Source organism: Spea bombifrons, chromosome 3, assembly GCF_027358695.1.
Source record: "Spea bombifrons isolate aSpeBom1 chromosome 3, aSpeBom1.2.pri, whole genome shotgun sequence".
Taxonomy (NCBI): domain Eukaryota; kingdom Metazoa; phylum Chordata; class Amphibia; order Anura; family Pelobatidae; genus Spea; species Spea bombifrons.
The window spans coordinates 106,091,907-106,113,350 of NC_071089.1; the positions used below are offsets into that span (position 1 = coordinate 106,091,907).

The following is a 21,444-nucleotide window of genomic DNA, read 5'->3' on the forward strand; positions in this document are numbered from 1 at the left end:
TTGGGGGTAATGAGGAAGGACAATGACACTATATGGTATATGAACAGAAGAGAACAACAGATAAATACTGGATAGCAATAGACACAGTTAATACCAGAGTACAGTATATTACCATGGATACTATGAATGGTATGGACAGAAAATGAAATTTAAGTAAAAACAAAAATAAATCAACAAAAAGTATTTAAGATATATATATACTAAACACTTTATTATGTATGTTCTATTTACAGTAATTTACATATTGCACATGTGGGTTGGAATGTTTTATACATGTAATGTTCATAAAACGAATGGCATCAGCCTGTATATGTCTGTACAAACCTGCATTTTCAATATATTTCATCACAAATGTCTCTAACATACTTTACATAAAGTGAACTATATGCAGCATGTTTTTCATATAATGGCCTCTGCATAAAAATACATTGTCTTGCGCAGACAATGAACAAGGCAATAATCATGCAATTATGAAATTAGATACCAAGAATACTCTTATATTGAATTTTGGATAAGAAAATAAAATGTTTAAACCAAGTGCTGCTTTTTGTTGCCAATGCACAACATTTTTAGACTAGTACCAGTGTTGAAAATACACAAAAATTAGTCAATATAAATCTTTGATATTTCTAGATCCCACGAGGGTATTTTGGCAGCGTACGGTATCAGACCCGAAGGTGGATATTAGTTACATACATGGTACTTACACAGAATATCCATTTGCAGACAACATAGAAAATGCATGTTAAATTATGGAAGTACAGTATTCTGTCAATGTTTAAAAATAAATCTTTTTGTTCACAATGGAATATACTAGAAACACATATTATTAAGTATTTCCCTGTTGGCTTCCAAGGCACTTTTCTTGGTTCTTGGGATCTTATTTTCTGTTCTGCTTCCGCATCTAGTAAAGAAAACAAACAAAAACATCAAAACTGAGTGTGTGTGATCTTAGGAAATAATTGATAATTTATAATTTGAGAATATACCAATATTTGGGTTAGTTTTAATTAACATTAGGCTGTTCTCGAGTTCATTCTTCTTGACACGATATATACTAACTACAATTGAAAGAACTTCCTTTTGTCCCACCTTAAAAATTACTATTGCTTCAATTTATGGATTATGTTGGTTTGTAACACTGATTGATGTTGTAATGCACATTGCTACTGTTATTTCAAATAACGCTTTCTCGATTAATAAAGAAATAATAATAAAATACTATTGCAATATATTCATATTTTTTAGAGGTGAGTGGTCCAAGCTCACCTGGTACTCACTTTGGAGGCAATAGGTTTTTACTAACAGACTGGACCCTTAAACCGTGACTCTGAAATATTGTAGCTATGAAAAGTATAGAAATAAACGTTTTGAACTTGATTAATCAGATCCAGATTATACTTAAACCCATCTAAACAAGAAAAGTTGTTATAACTAGACTTGTGCATTTGTCTTCGGGCGAACATGAAAACGAACACGAAGAGTGCGTTTTCGTGTTCGTTCCGAAGACACGCCGAAGAGAAGACAGCGGCGGTAAAACGTAGGCGTAGGCGAAGACGAAGACTCACACCACGAAGATCTTCGTGATCGTCTTCGTCTTCGTCTACCAGTCTCCCCCCCTTCTAACTTACCTTGGCATCGCGGCAGTTCACGGAAGTGGAAATCTGCAGGTTCGCCGTCACGGGTTACAGGGCAGTGCGAATGAGCCTATTGGTCGCCTACAGGGACCTCCTCTGGCATCAACCAATTGGTTGATGCCAGAGGAAGACCCTGCAGGTGACCAATAGGCTCACTCGCACGGCCTTTGTAACCCCTGACAGCGAACCTATGGATTTCCGCTTCTGTGAACTGCCGCGATGCCAAGGTAAGTTAGAAGGGGGGGAGACTGGTAGACGAAGACGAAGGTTAAAGGGCCATGCAAGAGACCAATAGGCAAACTCGCACGGCCCCTTAACCCCTGTACGAGTCGCCTATTGGTCGCCAGCAGGGGGCTCGTCTGCCATCAACCATTGGCAGACGAGCCCCCTGCTGACGACCAATAGAGTTGCTCATACGGACATTTAAACTCCTGGCGCCAGAGCTGCTGCGGTACGCGTTAACCCCGTATTAACCCCTTAACCGGAAAAAACAAAGAAAAAACGAACACGAAGAATGTCCATGAATATTCGCCCGAAGAGAAGACAGGAACAGGCGAATATTTGCGGAATACGAATATTTTTTTTTTCCCGAAGACGAGCAGGAAGACGAACACGAAGAACCCCCTGCTGCCCAAGTCTAGTTATAACATTTTTGTGAGAACCCTTATTGTTATTAAAAAAATACTTATATTTGTTACGGGAGAGACAAAATATAATTCCTCTATGCATGTATTTATAAATAGTTATTAGACTGATGCACTCTCAAAAGATTATTAAATGGCCACAGTAAAAATCATAAACCAGAGTTTCCGATAGGACTGATCTTTACCAAAAAGCTTGTAAAACAACATGACCATGGTACAAATAACATTGTGGGTGTTTCAGGCGCACCACTGATACCCTTGAAATACTTGATTTTAAAATGTATCTTATTAGAATGACACTTATTGTCCGTTTAGTATGTTAGCCATCTTGAGGGAATATTGTGATGGAAGCATATGGAGTTGCTGTACTTTATATCGCCATGATTTAATGATCAGTGTTACTGAGAAATCCCAATGCAAACCTGTGGAGTTGATGTAAGGTAATATAAAGCAAAATATTGATATTAAAACTAATCAATACTGGCACTTTTATTTAAATATAATTTAGAGTTTATTGTCAGCTTAAACATTTGCTTTGACAAAATATATATTAAATCTCTTTAATATATCAAAAATATTTTGACAGTGAATTTTCAGTAAATCAGTAAAATGTGCTGTGCATTATATTAAAACCATATTTAGTTATTTTTTTAAACCGTTTCAAAACTACATGATTAAATTATGTTTGGACGTTTTGTAAAGGTTTTTTGGGGTTAAACTACTGGAATAGGATACATCTTGTTTATTTTTCAGTCTGTGTGTTTAAAAGAAGCCATTGTGACCTACGTTAAGTAGTTTGGTCAATGGCAGCTAACCTTTTTGCCCTATGGTGAACTTTCAAAAGAGAAACAAGGAGAGGCCTGGCAACATTAATCCAGCCTGTGGGCAGTAATAAAAACAGTCTGAAAAGCATTTAACAGCCAATACACTCATTGATCTCTATCTGGTACTGCTCAAAACATTTTCCCCATAAAATAATTCCTTAAAAATACATAAAAGAAATGCATACAGTATCAAGATATCATCTAATTGCTGCCTAAAGCCCTTGTTATTCTTGACTCCCTGGTGGCTGCATGTGGAATTGCAATTAAAACTTGTGTTCCAATTGTGTTCCAATCATCTATTGGGCATAGCTTTGAGGAAAGAGAGGAGGTAGGGTAGAAACATTTGGTGGATACCCTGAACACCACTTGACATAATGTTGGAGGGATTCTATCACGGTTGGCTTTAGGAATCTCGAGGTGCAAAAAGATTAATTTTCTCCCCAAAAATGCATTTACAGCAGATTTAAAATGTAGTTAGAATTGTTCACCTGATAAGTGCAACATACCATATTATCTATGATTACATGTTAAAAAATGAGTTCATAACAAGAAGTTCATGATCTTGGGATATAATACCTCAATATTTTTATACCCATCTGAAGACCTGCTCAGTTGGGGGTACCTGAGGACTAGTTTAGGCAAACTACATTATGAATAGGCTGAACCACACATTATGTAATTCACGTTACTTGTGCCTGGTCGTAAGCACTGGGCAGTAGAGACCACTATAAAGCTGATAACATGGTGCCTTATCATTTCCCTAGTGCAACAGTACAAATGTATTCATGAAATACAATTTAAATTATACTGTGCGACCTAAGGTTAAGTTTAAATATTATAATAGCTGTAGAGAATCTATGTATTATAGTCACCGTGCACTCATAAATGTCACTTAGGTAGCCTTCCTTATCTTGTTCAAATATTTCCAATAAGTAACAGGATTTAAAATTTTCATTAAATTACCCTTAGTCATTGCATTTAATAAAATAAATGTGTTTAATATTAAGAACCGGCGTACATATTTGATGTCAGCACATTCAATAATTTAACACCAATGAATAATGTAGCCTGAAAATATGTTTTCAACTGATTTAGTGACATGGGACTAGAAACGCTTGGTGTACGATATACGGGAGCCCTCTAATGAACCAAAGGGGTTAAGATAACCTAGGTATTTTATATCAATATTTTAATAGCTTTCAGTGCAGATTAGCAGAAGGTGTGGGGTTGCCTAGCAACATACTTAGGAAGTCCATTAAACAGGTAATCACTTCCACTTCACAACATTCCTGAATGAAACAGAACTGAAGAGCCTATACCCAGAATTAGACAAAGTGTGGTCATGAGGAGCCTGTAACCACTATATAACAGCACTAAGTCTAAACCTATATTTAAGCGTACAACATTCCTTCCCATTACTCCCAACCATCATCATAATCAAGCCATCAACAGCTTCAACACATCATTGGAACCAGATCAACTCAACCCCATCCAAGCAGTCCTCTCCTATTGTCTCACTTCCCCCTCAACCACCAACTAGATTGTAAGCAACAGCCCTTGGGCATTCAGATTCGGACGAATTTCAATTTTAACTTACAATGTCCTAAAATGAAGAGTGACCTCCAACAAAACTAACGAAAGCTAATCTCATGGACCAGAGACTAAACAAAAAATTAATCAGAAAATTTGCATTTTGCAAAACACTAAGGTTTGAGGTCTACATGGGGCAGAAAACGGCCAGGATAGATGGACCAAATGGTTCTTATTTGTTGTCAACTTCTGTTTCAGTATCATGATCCACTGTTTCCACTCCAATTGATCATTATCTGTACCTCTCCCAATATAGCTGCAACAAAAAATAATAATTCCCAGGATTCTATTGAACCTTCTACCAAAATTAATGTATCTCCAGTGTCAGAGTATTTTCTTCAGATATTACACATGGCATACCAAATGACCTGGTATATAGGATCAGTTGTATTGTGCATACTTTGAATATGCCAATTGCACATTTATCCTGTTATATATTATTAAAGCCATTTGTAAGAACCCTATTCCAAGCACTGCGTTACGTATAAGTCCTATTTATGCAGCAATCTCTTTTTTTCCAAAAATCCCATACTTGATAAAATAACTTGTTTACCTATGAATCTCTCTGAGCTATATCAAACAAATGTATACAATCCCATGGATGGAATGAAAAATAAAGTGCACCTTAATGTACAAATGCACAGTTTCCTGGCGTTATCTCATCTATTGCATTATCTGATTTTATACAATGAATCATACAATCCATAATATGACGAATCATTCCCTGTTCTATATTAAATCTTTGGTGAGGTCACAACGCCGATGCTTCATTATGAGGGGGCTCGTAAAAATATTCCCGGTGAGTTACTTCAGTCCATTTGTATAACTGTTATTTCTTATGTGGTCTGTATTGACAAATAACGCATTGACAACTATCGAGCCAGCTGTGTATCTCCCAGCACTGCTGATCACAGATAGAGTAAGCATCAATCAGGGCACTAGCATACACTATTTACCGCTGTTAATGGCATATAGTTAAGAGCGTAGGTGTTCCGAAAACATACATTGCATAACGCTTTTCATTTCTTGGATGACATTAGATGATTCAGTTACATCGATTTATTGGGTTTGCTTAAGGAAGCCGTATGTTAGATTGGAAAAGATCATCAGCTGGATGCACATTACTATTTATTTCAAAGCACAACATAAGCAAGGATCACGGAAGGCTTGCAAAATTGAATATCAAAGGTTAAATCTAGTGTCTTTATTGACATATAACTATACAGAAACATCTGATGGAAAAGAATGCATTTGGATGGAATGTGTGATTCTATATAACACAAAACATAAGAATTATTGCAATATTGTTACACATTTCCATTTTTTATATATGTCCGTGCTGATATAAACTAAGAGAGAAATAGTAGTCTTCTCTGTCTTATTTTATATTTTTGGAGCATAGCAGTTAGTAGTGTGATCATGAAAAAGTATGACCATTAAAATGCTCCTACCACCATAAATATTGTATAAGTATTAGTGTGATGCAACCTCTCTAATTATTTCAGGACAATTTCTAGACCCAACTGGCACAAAACTTTATTAAAAAATTTAAAGAATTTAAATAATTCTTTATTAAGATTGAAAATATTAGTTGACATACAATCAAGCCCTCTTACACAAGTATAATAATAATAATCATAATAAAGACTTACCATACTGTGTTATCCGTCCATGCATGAGGGGCTGATTGCCAATCTGTTAAGGAGTCTGGCACATCTTTTGTAATCTGATATGAGAAAAACAGGATCACAGTGATCAGAGTGGAAATTAAACTTGAGGCTTGGGGAAGCACGAGAAATACCAATAACGAAAGTTATGGCGGGTAAAGGTGATGGAAAACCCTTCCACTTAAAATTAAGGGGGTAGTAGAAGCATTATTAAACACTCATCTACAGACACCAGACAAGCCAAAAGGCTTGTTGTTCCCTCAGAAATCTCATGGTGCTGCCAGAACCACAAGGGATTCTGGGTAGGCGCATGCAAACAAGGTCAGCAATTATCACCTTTGCCTCTATATCCACTTTATACATGGATCCCTTGAAAGTAATTGCCCGCTGTACAAGACAGCCTTTAGATAAAACTCGGGAAGAGGTGCAATAGCCAGATCACCGCTCATGGACAGCTGTTTCATCCTTCATGGGACTTGTCAGCATGAGGTTGTGATACTGGCTTAATACTTGAGGCTTGGAGTAGCACGAGAAATACCAATAACCAAAGTTATGGTGGGTAAAGATGATGGAAAATCATTCCACTTAAAATAAAGGGGGTAGTAGAAGCATTATTACACACTCATCTACAGACAATTTTTCCTCAGAAAATAAAACTTGAAAGCAGAACTGTCACTGTCACAGCTTTTAGCATAAATAAATTCACTTATTGAAACTACCTAAAGTGTGTGCTTTTTAGTAATCAACATAATATACCGTATTGGCTCGGATATAGGCCGCCCCCGTATATAGGCCGCACCCTAAAAGTTTGGTGCTTTTTTAAAGAAAAAGTTTTTTTCTTTAAAAAAGCACCAAAAAACACGCTGCCACTCTGTCCTCTCCCCCCCGAGATATGCTGCCACTCTGTCCTCTCCCCCCCGAGATATGCTGCCACTCTGTCCTCTCCCCCCCGAGATATGCTGCCACTCTGACCCCCCCCCCGAGATATGCTGCCACTCTGTCCTCCCCCCCGACTTACCAGAGTAGACTCCCGGGTGTCTTACGGGGCCGGAGGGGAACATCTATGCACATCGTGTATACAACTCCCGGTGCCGGCACTCAGCGGAAGTACCGGCACTGGAAGTTGTATACGCGTATTGCGTAGGTGTCTTCCGCCGGCCCTGCAAGACACCCGGGAGTCTGCCCTGGTAAGTCGGGGGGGTTAAAATGCATCGTGCGGATGTTCACCGGCAACGGCGCATCGCCGCTGCCGGTGAACGTCCGTGCGATGCGCTTAGACAACCTCCCGTGCCGGTACTCCCCCCGTGGAAAGTGCCGGCAGGGGAGGCTGTCTGTGCGTATCAGACAGTAGGATGCAGGTCCCCCTGCACCGCTGCGGGGGATCTGTATCCTAACCCCGCTGCCTGCCCGGCGCCCGGGACTGCATGTCCCGGGCGTCGGGCGCTAGACCCCGAATATAGGCCGCACCCCCACTTTAAAGTCTTAAAGTGGGGGAAAAAAGTGCGGCCTATATCCGGGCCAATACGGTTGCTTCCTCGGGGAAGCTGAGATTGGCAGCAATCTATGGCCCAGCCACCATTATGTCCTGAAGATGTTATCGTTCTCCTTAGGAACTTATCAATAGGGCAGAGATAACTTGATGTACAGAAATAAAACATGATGAGACAATGAAGATACATTTTCCATCATATACATATAAGATGTATTTTAATAAGTATATATATTATTTATTTTACTTTGTAAGCCTATTATATGAGTTTATTAAATGTAGGGAACAGTAAAATGTGGTATTCGGCAAAAGTGAAGGATCCACTAACATTATTTCATTCACCACTGATAAGCAAAAGGCTCATTGTAAAACTGCTGAGTATCTGCTTACACACCTTAGCGCATGTCAGTCAGTACAGTTTCCATGTTCTTGAAATCTGGGCATTTGTGCAGGGCTCAGACCAGTTTATCTGAGCATTTACCGCCAGGAGGTACAGCTACCTACTATACCCTAATGACAATTATGTCATTCATTTCTTTATGAAACATGGGTTTTGGCAAGCGTTTCTGTTCTTTACATGTCATGCCAGCAATAATGAACATTAAAATACTGATGACTTTAATGATAAAGAATAACAAATAGTAAATAAACAAACCACTAAGTGAATGACGTGACTACACAAATGATTTGTTAAAGATTCCTTTGTATCTTTGCTATTATTATTATTATTATTATATAGTGTTTGTGACCTCATCATCCCTACAGAAGTAGGTGTTTGATATTCCACATATGAGAAAAGGGTGTTATTCTTGATCTCTAGTGCTGAAAGTCTAGAAACGGTCCTGACTTGCCTAATGGCTGATAGCCAAGCGTGTCACACTAGGACTGTAATACTCTGTCTGCTCTGCACTACTCGGTGTGCAGAATATTAATCTCTAAATTAAATTTTAAGTGGTAATACAAAGCGCAGAATGGAAATATATACTTTAAGAAGAAGAAAGGTACAGTAATAGTTCAGTTACTCAATATAGAAAGCATGGTATATGTGACATTATTGGGGTACTTCTCTCGTGTTCCTCATAGCATAGATCTCACACCTATCTCATTGATCAATATTGAAAGCAGGTGCATTCCCCAGTGGCAGGCTTACCCTAGCCCCTCGGGGTGGGTGTTAATACACCCTGGGTATTTTTTTATTAGAATAATCATTCTCTGTTCATTGGTTGTCTTGTATGAATATTTGTTGTCCATTAGTTAGTTTTTCTTAATGCCCAATCTGAATCCTTATCTGTTTGTTTGATTGTTCCCTTTGATGTGTACCTATGTGCTTTCCCAAATAAAGAGTTCCTATCCCCATGCATGACTAAGCCTGGCCCTCCACAGAAGGGGGCTCCAGCTAGCTTACCCTACCCTGGGAAGTTTCCAGGTATGAGTGTTTATTTAACATAAAATAAGGTTATTTCAATAGTATCTTCTATATGTTGGGTATTGTAATTAGCACACATCGTCACATTGATACACTTCCAAGACATAAGTTGTATTATAGCAAATGTCAGACAGATCTGTTGTAGGTTAATAAGCAGTTGCAAAGTGTCCAACTTTAAAGTGGTTTTGGAGCCTCACTGATGTATGCTACCTAATAGATTGGTTTGGTACGGGATTGGTGTTGCACAGAATTGGTGTCACCATGGCCAGAGTTTGCTATCAGCTGAAGCACAAATTATTAAAGTCTATACGATTGTTAACAACTATGGAATCCTGAGATGCATAAATCAAAAAACAGGCTCTTTTTTCCCTCAACCACTACATGACCCTTAATAAAATGTAACTTATTTTATGTAATTTAATAATACCAGAATAGTAGAATTCTCTGAGGTGCTCTATAGTGTTAATCTCTACTTTAACATTTTAAGCAATAAATGCTACATAATATCACTACAGTGATAAATTAAAGCCCGAACTTTGATGATTTCATTCCATAGATGGCAAATTACTGGATCACATAAGCTAGTGTTAATGACAACGTTCCTTTTACCCCAATAATTGAAAACCAAAGAAAAATAAATATTCACTTGAAAATTTACCAGTTTCTATATAAGATAAATACAGTTTGATTTTCCTTTAATGAAAAACTTTACTTTTTCCTTTAATTAAAAGCTTTTAGTTTAGTATTCTTTTTTAACTAGGCCAACTTTGTCAGATGTTAGATCCTACATGATCTTTAATTGACGTTTACACTCAAATACTCAACTGCATTACTAATGTATAATTGTTGTAAACAAGTAACTTCCTATCATTAGATGCGGTGTTCTGAAAACAAAAATGACTTCAGTTTCATCTCTTAGTTAAAATTCCAGGCTAACTGTGTTATTCAGATCAATGCAACAAACATCTTCCTAAAACTTTAATTGTGTCCGGAGGTAAATATTATCAGAGTGTATAATTTCCTGGATGACGGTTTCAATTAAAAGGCTTTTCATTGGCATTTTTTTTCTCCTTAAATAGAATACCAGAATTATCAGTGCTTACTTTCTCAGTTAGTTCTTTTTATTACAGTTTAATGAATAAAATAATGTTTGTTCTTCCTTTTACTGCATCATAAAGTGGTGGAGGTCTTGAGTGGTGGAGATATAGACAGAAAGAACATTTTTGTATGGTGATTCTCCCATTAGGGACCACCCAAAGTGGATAGGTGAGTCAAGATGTGGACCTCCTTGCTCTCTTGTGCATATCCACCAGACCCCAATGGCGAGGCCCATAAAGGCCAAAACCTGCATCTGGGATCGTTGGTTTCCTTGTGGAGAGGAAATCTGCCTCACATTTCAGTTTTGTGGAAGAATGTGGCAGAATGTTTTGAGATGTTCCCAAGTGACGATGCACAGTAGGACAGGCCATTGAGCAACTGTTCGTTATCAGTAAATTAATATCAAATCTTTTTTTTTTGTAAGGTACTAATGTGGACATTGAAACAGCTGATCTGAATACAGCAACCCAACTAGAAATGTTTGAGAAGAGGTTGCAGAGCTGCTGCTAAGTTTAGCCAAACTTGGTGGGGAAGGGCCCTTATCAAGTTAGAGAAAAGAACTTACCAAGTTCTGCAAAAAAGTGTAAGACTCTATACTTGGAAGAGCCCAGTTGAGTACGTATTATTCATTAGTATATCTACTAAATCATCATGTCCTTTTGGCCAAGGTAGCAACCAACTAACTAAAACTCATAACACGGTCAATAAAGCCATTATTAGTGATGCATCATTCATGTCTTGGAAGGTAGAAATCATTATCTACATTTAGATTCCATGTTTATATTCCAAAATTATCAGATAAAAAGAGCTAACACAAAATATCATGCCAAAAGTGTCAGATACTTGTAACATAAAATGAAATGAAACTACTTGAGGCTGGTTTAAATATTTGTTCCGCTAAACAAGATGTCAACAATAGCTTCAATTGTACATTGTTTTGCTTTCCATCTGCAAATAATTAATGTAAGCATACATACGTGTAGGGGTGGTGCAGTCTCTGGTTGTGTTGTAAACTCTACGGAAGAGTTTATTACAGTTGGGGCTGGTGAAGGAAAGACGACCTGAACCAAACAAACACATTTGATATCATTTTATAATAATGGAAGATGACCAACTAACTTTAAAGGAATTAAAAATGAAATAAAAAAAACATACAGTATTACCTGTTAAATGTTTTAAAAACTTTTCTTTCATCCGAAGGTCTCTTGGAACTATTTCTGTATGGAAAAAGCACACAAATTAAGTGCATGGTTTGCAAATGTCTAGAAAGTGTTGAAAGCACAAGTGAAGACGTGAACCTTTTGATTGACAATCCATAGTGCAATGTTAAAGCTTTTCTGCCAAAGTACACAATAAAGGGAAATACAGGCATCCAAACTGTTAAGCTCAGCTTGTGCTATCACGATTTATATAAATACACCCTATTCTCTATATGTTTACAGCACTCACACATGCCTGCAAGTAGGATGAATAGAACTGGTACCATGCCTGGATTAAAAAAAGAATTTAAATGTGTTTATTTTAGAAAAACACACACCATCTCTGTTTGGAATATATACAGAGGGTCTGGCTTGGAAAAAAAGAAGCTATAAGATGATTTTGGTACAACACAAAAGATATAAGCCCATGCGTCGACATTGTTGATGGATACATTTTACTACCAAGTGCCTTATAATGGCAGCCAGGACAGGTTGAGCCACATAGGTAGCTAAGAAGCTGGTAGGGCACGTGGTAAGGTGGGGTGACTGTGACAATACTGTATCATTGATTTATTTTCCCTATATTAGCTGTAGTGTGAGAGATATTGGATACTGTTCGTGATACATAGGGACTTAGAAGGCACAGTCCCCAACATGATGTCACCCCCCATGTGATAAGCCACCAAATAAAAATAAGTAGTGGCTAGAGCTGTATTAATAGCGCAGCTATGTGTTGAATGTAATTCTGAAGTAGGTGTTAGTAACAAATACACACCAAACTGAAACCCAGTCGCATATGCTTAGAGACCCTTTTTCACTTTAATACTTTCACTGTTTCCGATTGCTGTTTTGTGGCAGCAAGGGCAAAAAAAGACAACCCTATTTCACATATAAAGACAGACTAAATATGTGTTTTGGTGGGCAAGCTGATGCATGGTTGAGTCAGTGGGACAGGTGTGGTTGGGAACTGGCTGAACCATGAAGATCATGTGCAATCCTTATAAAAATGACACTCAGAATTCAGTGGACATGGGAACATGAAGCAGGCATACCTCAATCACAACTAAAGAGTGGCAAGGCAGCTTTCTATTGGCTTCCAGCCTTCGCCGGGTCATATTATGAGCAAATCGCAGGATGGGAAGTCTATATAAACCCTGCCTTCCTGGCACAAAGCTCAGTGCAGCTTGCCTAGGGTTCATCTCACATGGACTCCCACTCTGTTATTTGCCACAGCAAATTTAAGGTCTGAGTTTTATTGAGGAGTGGGAGGTTACATAGTTACATAGTTATCTAGGCTGAAAAAAAGACATGCGTCCATCAAGTTCAGCCTGTCCTATGTCTGCTAATTTTTTGCTGTTGATCCAAAAGAAGGCAAAGAAACCCCAGTTTGGCTCGTTCCAATTTTGCACTAACCAGGGAAAAAAAATCCTTCTTGACCCCAAAATGGCAGTCAGATTTCCCCTTGGATCAATAAACTGTTTCCCCATAATTACAATTATTTGACTACAACTAACTATCTTTTTCATTAAATTATCACTTTTTTGCTTAGATACATAAAATCATAGAGCTGCCCCTAACTCTAAAATAAACATATATATCACCTATAACCCTGAACCTTGACATTGTGTGAAATATGTCTGTCTCATAATATATCAACAAGATTTTACTTGATTTTACTATGCTGCAAATAGTAATTAATTCTCAAGGCGTACCTCAGCTGGAATGCTATGTCATAGTTCTAAGTCTAGTGTTTCTGGATATTAATATTGGGTCTACCACATTTCCGCTTTAGAACATGGCATCTCATAATTCAAAGAAAACCCTTCTCTTTGTTCATAAAATGACTTCGCACAGACTTTCCTAGGAATAAGATCCACAGTCTGCCCTACACATTTCACATAGTGGCATAAGTCATGTGTGTTGTCGGTCTTTGTTAAATCCATAATGTGTTCTAGGAAAATTAATTGAAACTAAGTTGTATCAGAAAGGCTTTGGCTGCTCTGGGCATGGTAGTTAACATCCATGCTCTCCAGAATGAAAGCACATCTGTCAACAGAAACAGTAAAGCTATAGCAATGAAACTAGACTCAATCTCACACACACTATTCAGTTCCAAAATAACTACTTACTTTTTGTACTGTAGTTCCTACAGTATTATGTGTACCTGAAGATACTAAAGTGTTGGGAAGTGTAACCTGTATCAAAGGCGAGCTGATTGAGGTCTGAGACTTTACATCAGGAAAAATGGGCAGACTAGATGGGCCAAACGGGTCAAATATCTGCTGTGGAATTCTGTGTTTCTAACCATTTCTCCAACACAAATTGAATAATTGTACTGGAAGGTGGTACTTCACATTAGCAACAGCTCCTAAACATAAAAATTGTACTAATAAGTTATGGCATCAATAATTATCTTTTAGGTTGCCGAGGAATGAGGAAAAGTTCACTATTCATCCAAGTGGCCCTCAAAGTGTTAACTATGATAATAAATTGCTTCTACAGCTTTACCTGTGTCGACTATATTCTATACAGTCCACAGTAACCAGGATCTTAGAAACATAGTATTCCTGCCTTATACCTGTGATTTAACAATACTTTCTTTATTGGAGAAGAGATAACATACAAAAAGATGTTCCTCACACGCAGGATTCAGCATGTAATCACAATAACCTGTCCAGAAATACACAGCCCCCAGCACCAGCTTACACAATACTTAAGTGTGTCACTGCACCTCCCTCATTGAAATATGACTGTATAACCCATATATAATATTAGAAGGCATATTGTAGTGTTTTATAATCACCATAACAACCTACATTCATACATATTTAAATGTGGGAATATGGGGAGGTTCCCTTGCTTCAGAATGTATATTTTTGGAAAACATTAAGATTAATGCTTATTTTATCTGAATGTGCATGACCCTGATATTATTGCCCTTGCTGGTGCCAACAGTAAAATAACACTTCTAGGCTACATTAAGAAGAATACCATAGGGAAGCTAAAATTGGAAATTTCTAAAAAGAGTGCATAGAGTACCCCCCTCCTCAATCATGTGTAATTTCAACATTTTAGCAAGGAGTGATCTGCAAACTTTAAGTCAGGTGTCAATCTCAGACTATTTCCCTTGGAGAATTTGAGTAATCTCTGGTCTGATCACTCTTTTGGAAAAGAGAAACACGACTACATCCCCATTTAACTCCTTTTTAACAATTAAAGATTTGATGTATTCTGTACCATCTAATCAGTCTATCTGCATTCTAGTGAATGTATCAATGCTTTATAAGTCACAGCAAGGTAATGCTTTGTGCTCCCCCTAGTACTGAATGGGTTAAACCCAGATCGCCGTCACACATATCATCTGGTTTAGTAACAATACCATGAGTAGATCCCTTGTAATATGCCTAAAACAGAGTGAGCTGACCATGCAAAAACTAAAAAAAGTAATTAACATTCTAGAAAAAAGCTCTTTCAACATCTTAAAAGATCTTACCTACATTCAGGTGTAATTATATATAGAATTTAATTTATCTGCAGGGGACAATCCCATCCACACAGCCAAGACAGTATCACTCCATACAGGACCTTTATAATTTACATACATTTTAATAAGGAAATAACTAAAGTAAAATAACTAAAAGTAAATTTGAACAACTCACCAACTCTCTGCTCCTGGTAAAATCCATAGTCTGGATCGTCTTTGTAATCAATGCTATAATCTTCTTCCTTAGGCATGTGCTGCACTCCATTCTCCTCCTCCACATTATGCTTTTTTAAGTCTTTAATGATTTTCATGATGAAATTCAGAAGGGTTTTGTCACTGAGGGTGCTGGACTCAGTCCTCTCTTTGCAGTATCCAGAAGACAGCATCAAAAGTGCCAAAGCCAGCAGAGCAGGGAACCTGAGATCTCTCATATCTGTTGGAAGCAGGTTAGCTGTGTCTATCCAGTTTTGAGCTGTATTTCTTGAGATGAGGAATTAAAAGAGATACAAAGTATATGTGTATTAGAATTCCGATAGCTGCCTCTATGGACAGGCATGCTTTCAGGACTAGGGTGAGCCGTCTGCTTCTCCAGACTGAACTTGGTAAGCATGATCAGCCTCCTTTACAGCATGCCTTTCAAGAAGTATGTGGGCACTCACAGCTTTACACACTTCTCCAGCAGCCACACACATTTCATTCTGTAGGAACCTGAGTAAACTTTCACATACATAGAACATGCATTTCATTCTATTCAAAGTCACACAAGTGACAAAGGACACCTGTAGTCTACTAAACTAGGAAGGGCACAACTTGCATGCACCAAGCATACTGCTCACTCATGTTACCTTGTTTGTGGAGTTCCTGAAGGTTATGAGGTCCCTTTTCTTTGTATCCTTTGGTGTATTAAGGTCCTAATTAAAGTGTCCACTTCTTGCAGAGAGCTGGAGACTAGTTAGCAAGTGTCCTGCAGCTCTCCCAGCCAGTATAAACCATACCAGCCCCAGCTATGCCTCTTATATATAGTTTAGGATGTCCATGAGGTGGCTAGATGTGGTAATATTGAATTCAGTGTGGGTGGAAACAAAGAAAGTGAACTAGTTAGTGGGAGAGTGTGGTGGTGCTGAAGCCCGTGAGATGTTGAAGCAGGTTTCCAGCGCAGTCACGTCTTTGTGTCCTCCTGCAGTAGACGTGAGATCTCTCCCTTGTGGCTTCACGATCTTTAATTAGCGATCCACAGCAAAGGTCCATTGCCTTTTCTTTCCCGACCACCCTATCCCATCTACAGGAAAACCTTATTAATCACTTCCCCTTTCCCTCTTCCATTAGTATTGTTATTCTCTGTGGCTTTACCAGGAATTTAGCTTTCTGATCGTCTTAAACCGGAATATTGTAGGTTTCCATTAATTCGTATTAACCCTTCAAGCGCCAGAGAGGAAAGCAACGCCCGTTGCACACTTCATGGCATTAAAAGGGTTTTTTTTTTCTCTGATAAAGGACCTTTCCTGGTCTTCCTAAAGACCACCCTTCCAAAAATCTACGAAAATGTAATTATGTTAGCCTGACTACTAGCCACTTGCTGCTAATGATTAGCTTGTTCAAGAATGCTTCTTGCTCAGAGACCTTGTCACTTTGGCGGATGGTTGAAATAGTGATTTCCACAAGTCGGTGGCATTAGAGTGATGCAGAAATCTGAGATTGTTTGAATTTTGCTGTTTGCTTAAACTGTGTTTACCACCACTCCCTGCCCAAAGCAAACATTCGCCCGGATCGCAGTTTGTCTGGATTTTAAAACAATAAATTATAAGAAATGGGGAGCAAACAGTGATAATACTCGAAAGGGGACCCATTATAGCCATAATCACACGCAGACCAAAGCTTAATGTTAAGGATCAAAGATCATGTCACCAATGCTATAAATGAGCTTTCACTCGCCTTTAGCGACCTGTAGTGGCGACATGTGGTATTACACCTATTCCTATTATTTGTCCTCTTCCTTGCTGAGTTAATATGATATATGACAGATGTGCATGTAACTTGGGAAACAGACCACATTTTAATTTTTGTTCTTTTGTCTAGGTAGAAAAAAAATATTTACTCTTTATCCACGACTAACCACCTGTTAATTACACTCAACATAAAAAGATGGACAAATAACAACGCAGAAAGTGCAAAACATCTAGTACTTTATGTGCGGCTGCTGGCTGGATATGGATGGCCACATACTAAATTTTTATGCTAACATAGCGTGCTGCATATCCAGCTATTGGCCACCCACTACAGCATCCACTTTCTAAAACGACAGTTGTGATCACTCTCTCATCCCTCAACCAAGACTGCTCAACCAACCCACTTTGCTGCAGAAACTTTTCTTTGCTTGATCGTTATTACTGATAACAGGATACATGGTTGGCTTCTGGGGCCCAGTGTGGCAACCGCATATCCCACTTGTGGCTGACACCTAAATGGTTAATCCAAATATTAAGAAACAATTATGGTAATTGACACGCAAAAATGACACAGTATCGGTAGTTATAAAAATGATTTTAGGCATACTGCTTCCAATGTTTCATTTTCCTTTTTTTATTAACTACTTGCTGTGTACTTATTAGCCAGCCCCATGGGGCTGTAGGGCTGATTCTTTCTATTTAATTAGAGGACCTAAAGGTATTATCAGCTGGGTCTCTTATGGTAAAGCCAGAATTTCCCTATATAACAACTGGTTATCATTCCCAGGAAGAAATCCATACATACACTTTTCTACGAAGACACACAGGGAACTTGTATTATTAGATATATATACTTTAAAACAAATGTCTATGTATAGTGCATAGAGTCTCAATGAGAAGGACCCTTCAGAATATAGATCATACTGACAGCTCTCATATGTCAGGGTTTAAGGGTATGTACTTATTACCTGTCATTTTCAGTTCACACGGTGAAGAGCGATGTAAAAGATTAAAGCTAGCAGTGTCCATCACTACATTCTCTCCGACAATTGCTTCTATATGACCATTTTCTGTTATATGTATGCTTGGCTTATCCCGACAGTCATTTTTTCATTCTAATACATCTGCTGATCTACATTTGTTTCCAAATGGCAAGATATTTTGGGATATATTTGTCAGCATTTCAGTGGTGACTACTCTACCTACTTGATTGTAGAGGTGCGTGTAGAAGCATCTTTCTTGACGTGTGCGCTAAAGATGGGATCATTTGCAAGCACAGCCTCAAACACTATTAAATTCTGGTTGAAAAACCTTTACATTGTTTACATTGTTGCGTGTGATTAGCAAACCTAAACAAGGCTTCATATGAAGCTTTGATTTTGAACTGTTGTACCCACATTGACAAATCATACCTATTTTACCCTTATAACTTCAAACACTAGTATTTCCACCTGCTCAAGAATATAGTTTTTGTACTTTGGAAGTAACACTTGGCTTTTTGCAGGGAGAAATAAAAAATATTTACATGTATTGTATACTTTTGTGAATGCAAACAAATGCTACCAATTTACTTTTTGGTGGACATTTGTTTATAGTGGAATATATCCTATATAGAGCTATTATATGATTTCCCTTTTTAATAAACCTATGTTATTTTATTACAATTAATAAACATAATAAATATATATATATATTTGTTGTTTGTGATGTTTACATCATTCTTTTCTTGAGTCATATTATTTTGCATTCCTGAACCATTTCCTCTGTTAAAGTCACAAGACCTTTTAGTATTATTGTACTTAAAGGAACTCGTGTATATAAATGAGTCTACAATTTGCGGTGCAACTTGTGGCATGCAAGACCATAAAATATAAGTCATATCAACTGAATTACTACTTAACTCAACTTTTTATTGAACAGACCCCATGGTCATTATAAAGGTGCACATGATGTTAATGGCTACATCATCCATTGTATGCAGTGAACTGGTAGTGTATGTTAGCCACCACAGAACTCCCTAAAAAAGTTATACAGTGAAGAATATATAAAGGAAAAACTCAATATATCAAGTTAGTGATAAAATAAATTCACAAAGAAATCAACAAAAATGTCTCTTAGTTTGGCTCCTTGCAACAGACAAGCAGTATTTCAACCTATCTCAGTCTTTATGTGGACTTTACATTTATTATGGCATTGTGAAACCAATGAGGAACCAATTAAAGATAGTATTTGGTGAAAGATATGAGTGCGCCACCATTCATACAGTATATACTGAGAGTTGCCATAAAACACTAATTCAACTTGGCAATTCCCAAGGTTGATATCTGTAAATGCACTTTATTTCAAAGGAAATCACATTTTTAATTTTCCGTGAAGTAGGTTTACTTCTTCTATACTGACTCAAGGAATCACAATGGACATCTCTGTTGTTTAGCATCCATAACCACACTCACCCTCTTTAATCGGGTTCTTTTATTTTACAAATTCACAGTACATTTTTAAGCTACAACTATACATCAGTAGTCTACTGCTCCGTAACAAAGATCCTTCTATCACAACTTCTGTGCCAGTCTGTGACTTGGACAGGCCCAGTCTAGCCATTGGGTACGTTAGACAAATGGCCTGCGACATCAAGTGCTGCAGTGTGTCTGCATATGCCCGACTGCACGCTATGTGAGCATAAAAACTTAATGTACGGCCTTAAATTGCAAGAGTCGCCTCGTTATCCCCAGTCTGGCCCTTGAAAAGGGTGTGGGCATGTAAAGGTTAACACTATCCAGCACCCTCTCATAGGACAAACAGCAACCACACCAAACCCAGGCCATGATCCCAATACCATCATCAAGCTAGAAATAATGCTTCAGTAATCCTCTGCACTATACATTATTAATGGTAAAAGTAAAAAATGGTGGCAAGTACCACAAAATAGGGTAAAAAAAAGCCATCCAAAAATATAAGTAGAAAACTGTTAAAACACAAATTACTGTTGTAGCCAAACAAAGTCTGTGGGAATTTCCAGCTCTTAAAATCCTTTTCAAAACTTTAAAATTCCCTCTTTGATTCACACCCTGTGTAGAACTGGGAATGCTTTGGGTTTAACGTGAGTCTCCAGGTGACGTACTCTCTCTTTGGGTCTCTGGGCCACTTTCCTCGTTGTCTGGGCTGGAGATCAGTGTTTGGCCACCCCCACTAGCCACTTCCCCTACTACTCCACACCTACATAGGACTGTCTAGGGCTAACGCCCACCCCATACCTACAGAATATTTTTGGCATAACTATGATGTGCTGTGTCCCCTGTGGGCACAATGGGGTCTGGTCGGGTTTCCAAAGAGATTTACATTAGTATCTGTGATTTGTAAGGACTATTTTAAGACCACGGAGATGTACTGCTGAAAACAAGACTGCACTCTACAAACTAATTGCTAAAAGCTTCTGTTATTCTATACATTGTGTAGATTTTTTTTTTAAACATGTGAATACCTACATTGTCATACTACTTGGTTATACATCATCAGGTGCCACACATATCAACACATGTACCCACAATGCACATCATAATGTACACGAACACATGAGAGCATAAAGATACATAAATATACATAAAACATAAACATACTAAAAAATAGTGGTCAACGTTTTGGCTGATCCATATAAGCCGGCAAGTGAAAGGTCATAGGTGACATGAAAGAACATGACGAGTACATGGTATGCATCCATGTTTCTGCGCGAACACAAAATTAAAAACACTGCATAAATTGTTAGCTTTACATAAATAAAAGATAATAATTATAATAATAATTAAAGTAACTAATATTTTAAAGTACTTACTACAAACCGTGATATTGTAGGAAATAGCAAAATATGTAATAGCAATGAATACCTTGTTTTTGCTCTTAAAAATATATAATAAGAATATATTCTTTCTACTTGAACAGGAGTTTAATCTGCAGCCCTTTTTATGTGGCCAGACACAGCAAGGAGAGTTTGGAGGATAATGAGTTTCCACTCAATGGAAAAAATCAAAAACCTCTGAAAGGGATACACATAAATTTACTGCTATTTAACAAATGATCTGCCTATTTAAAAAAATTATTATATATATATATATATGTATATATATATATATATATATATATATATATATATATATATACACACAAACACACTACACTGTATAGCAACACGGAAAATGTTGTCTATTAAAATAACATCAAATTGATCAGGAACACAGTGCAGATGTTGTCATCAGAAATCAGTCGCTGATATGTTTTGAAAGAAATATTAAAATTAGTTTTGAAGGGCAGTAACTTAAGAGCTATATGAAAGGCTGTTTATTTGTAGAATTATCTGCCTTTATTAGTACGTTCTTGCCCCCAGCCGTGACCTCGCTAAGCTGTTGAATTGTGTTTTTTCCTGAGTTTTTATTTTTGAAATAAGCC

General features: G+C 37.6%; 1 protein-coding gene across 1 annotated transcript; it reads right to left on the bottom strand.

Annotated features, from left to right (window-relative positions):
* Positions 1-719: 719 nt before the first annotated feature.
* ALKAL2 (ALK and LTK ligand 2) lies at positions 720-16,556 on the bottom strand. Its single transcript, XM_053459794.1, has 6 exons — positions 15,904-16,556; positions 15,234-15,538; positions 11,539-11,592; positions 11,353-11,436; positions 6,348-6,421; positions 720-904 (listed from the first exon to the last, which is right to left on the bottom strand). The coding sequence occupies exons 2-5, from the start codon at positions 15,487-15,489 to the stop codon at positions 6,357-6,359; spliced, it is 459 nt and encodes a 152-aa protein (XP_053315769.1). The 5' UTR covers positions 15,490-15,538; positions 15,904-16,556; the 3' UTR covers positions 720-904; positions 6,348-6,356.
* Positions 16,557-21,444: the final 4,888 nt, after the last annotated feature.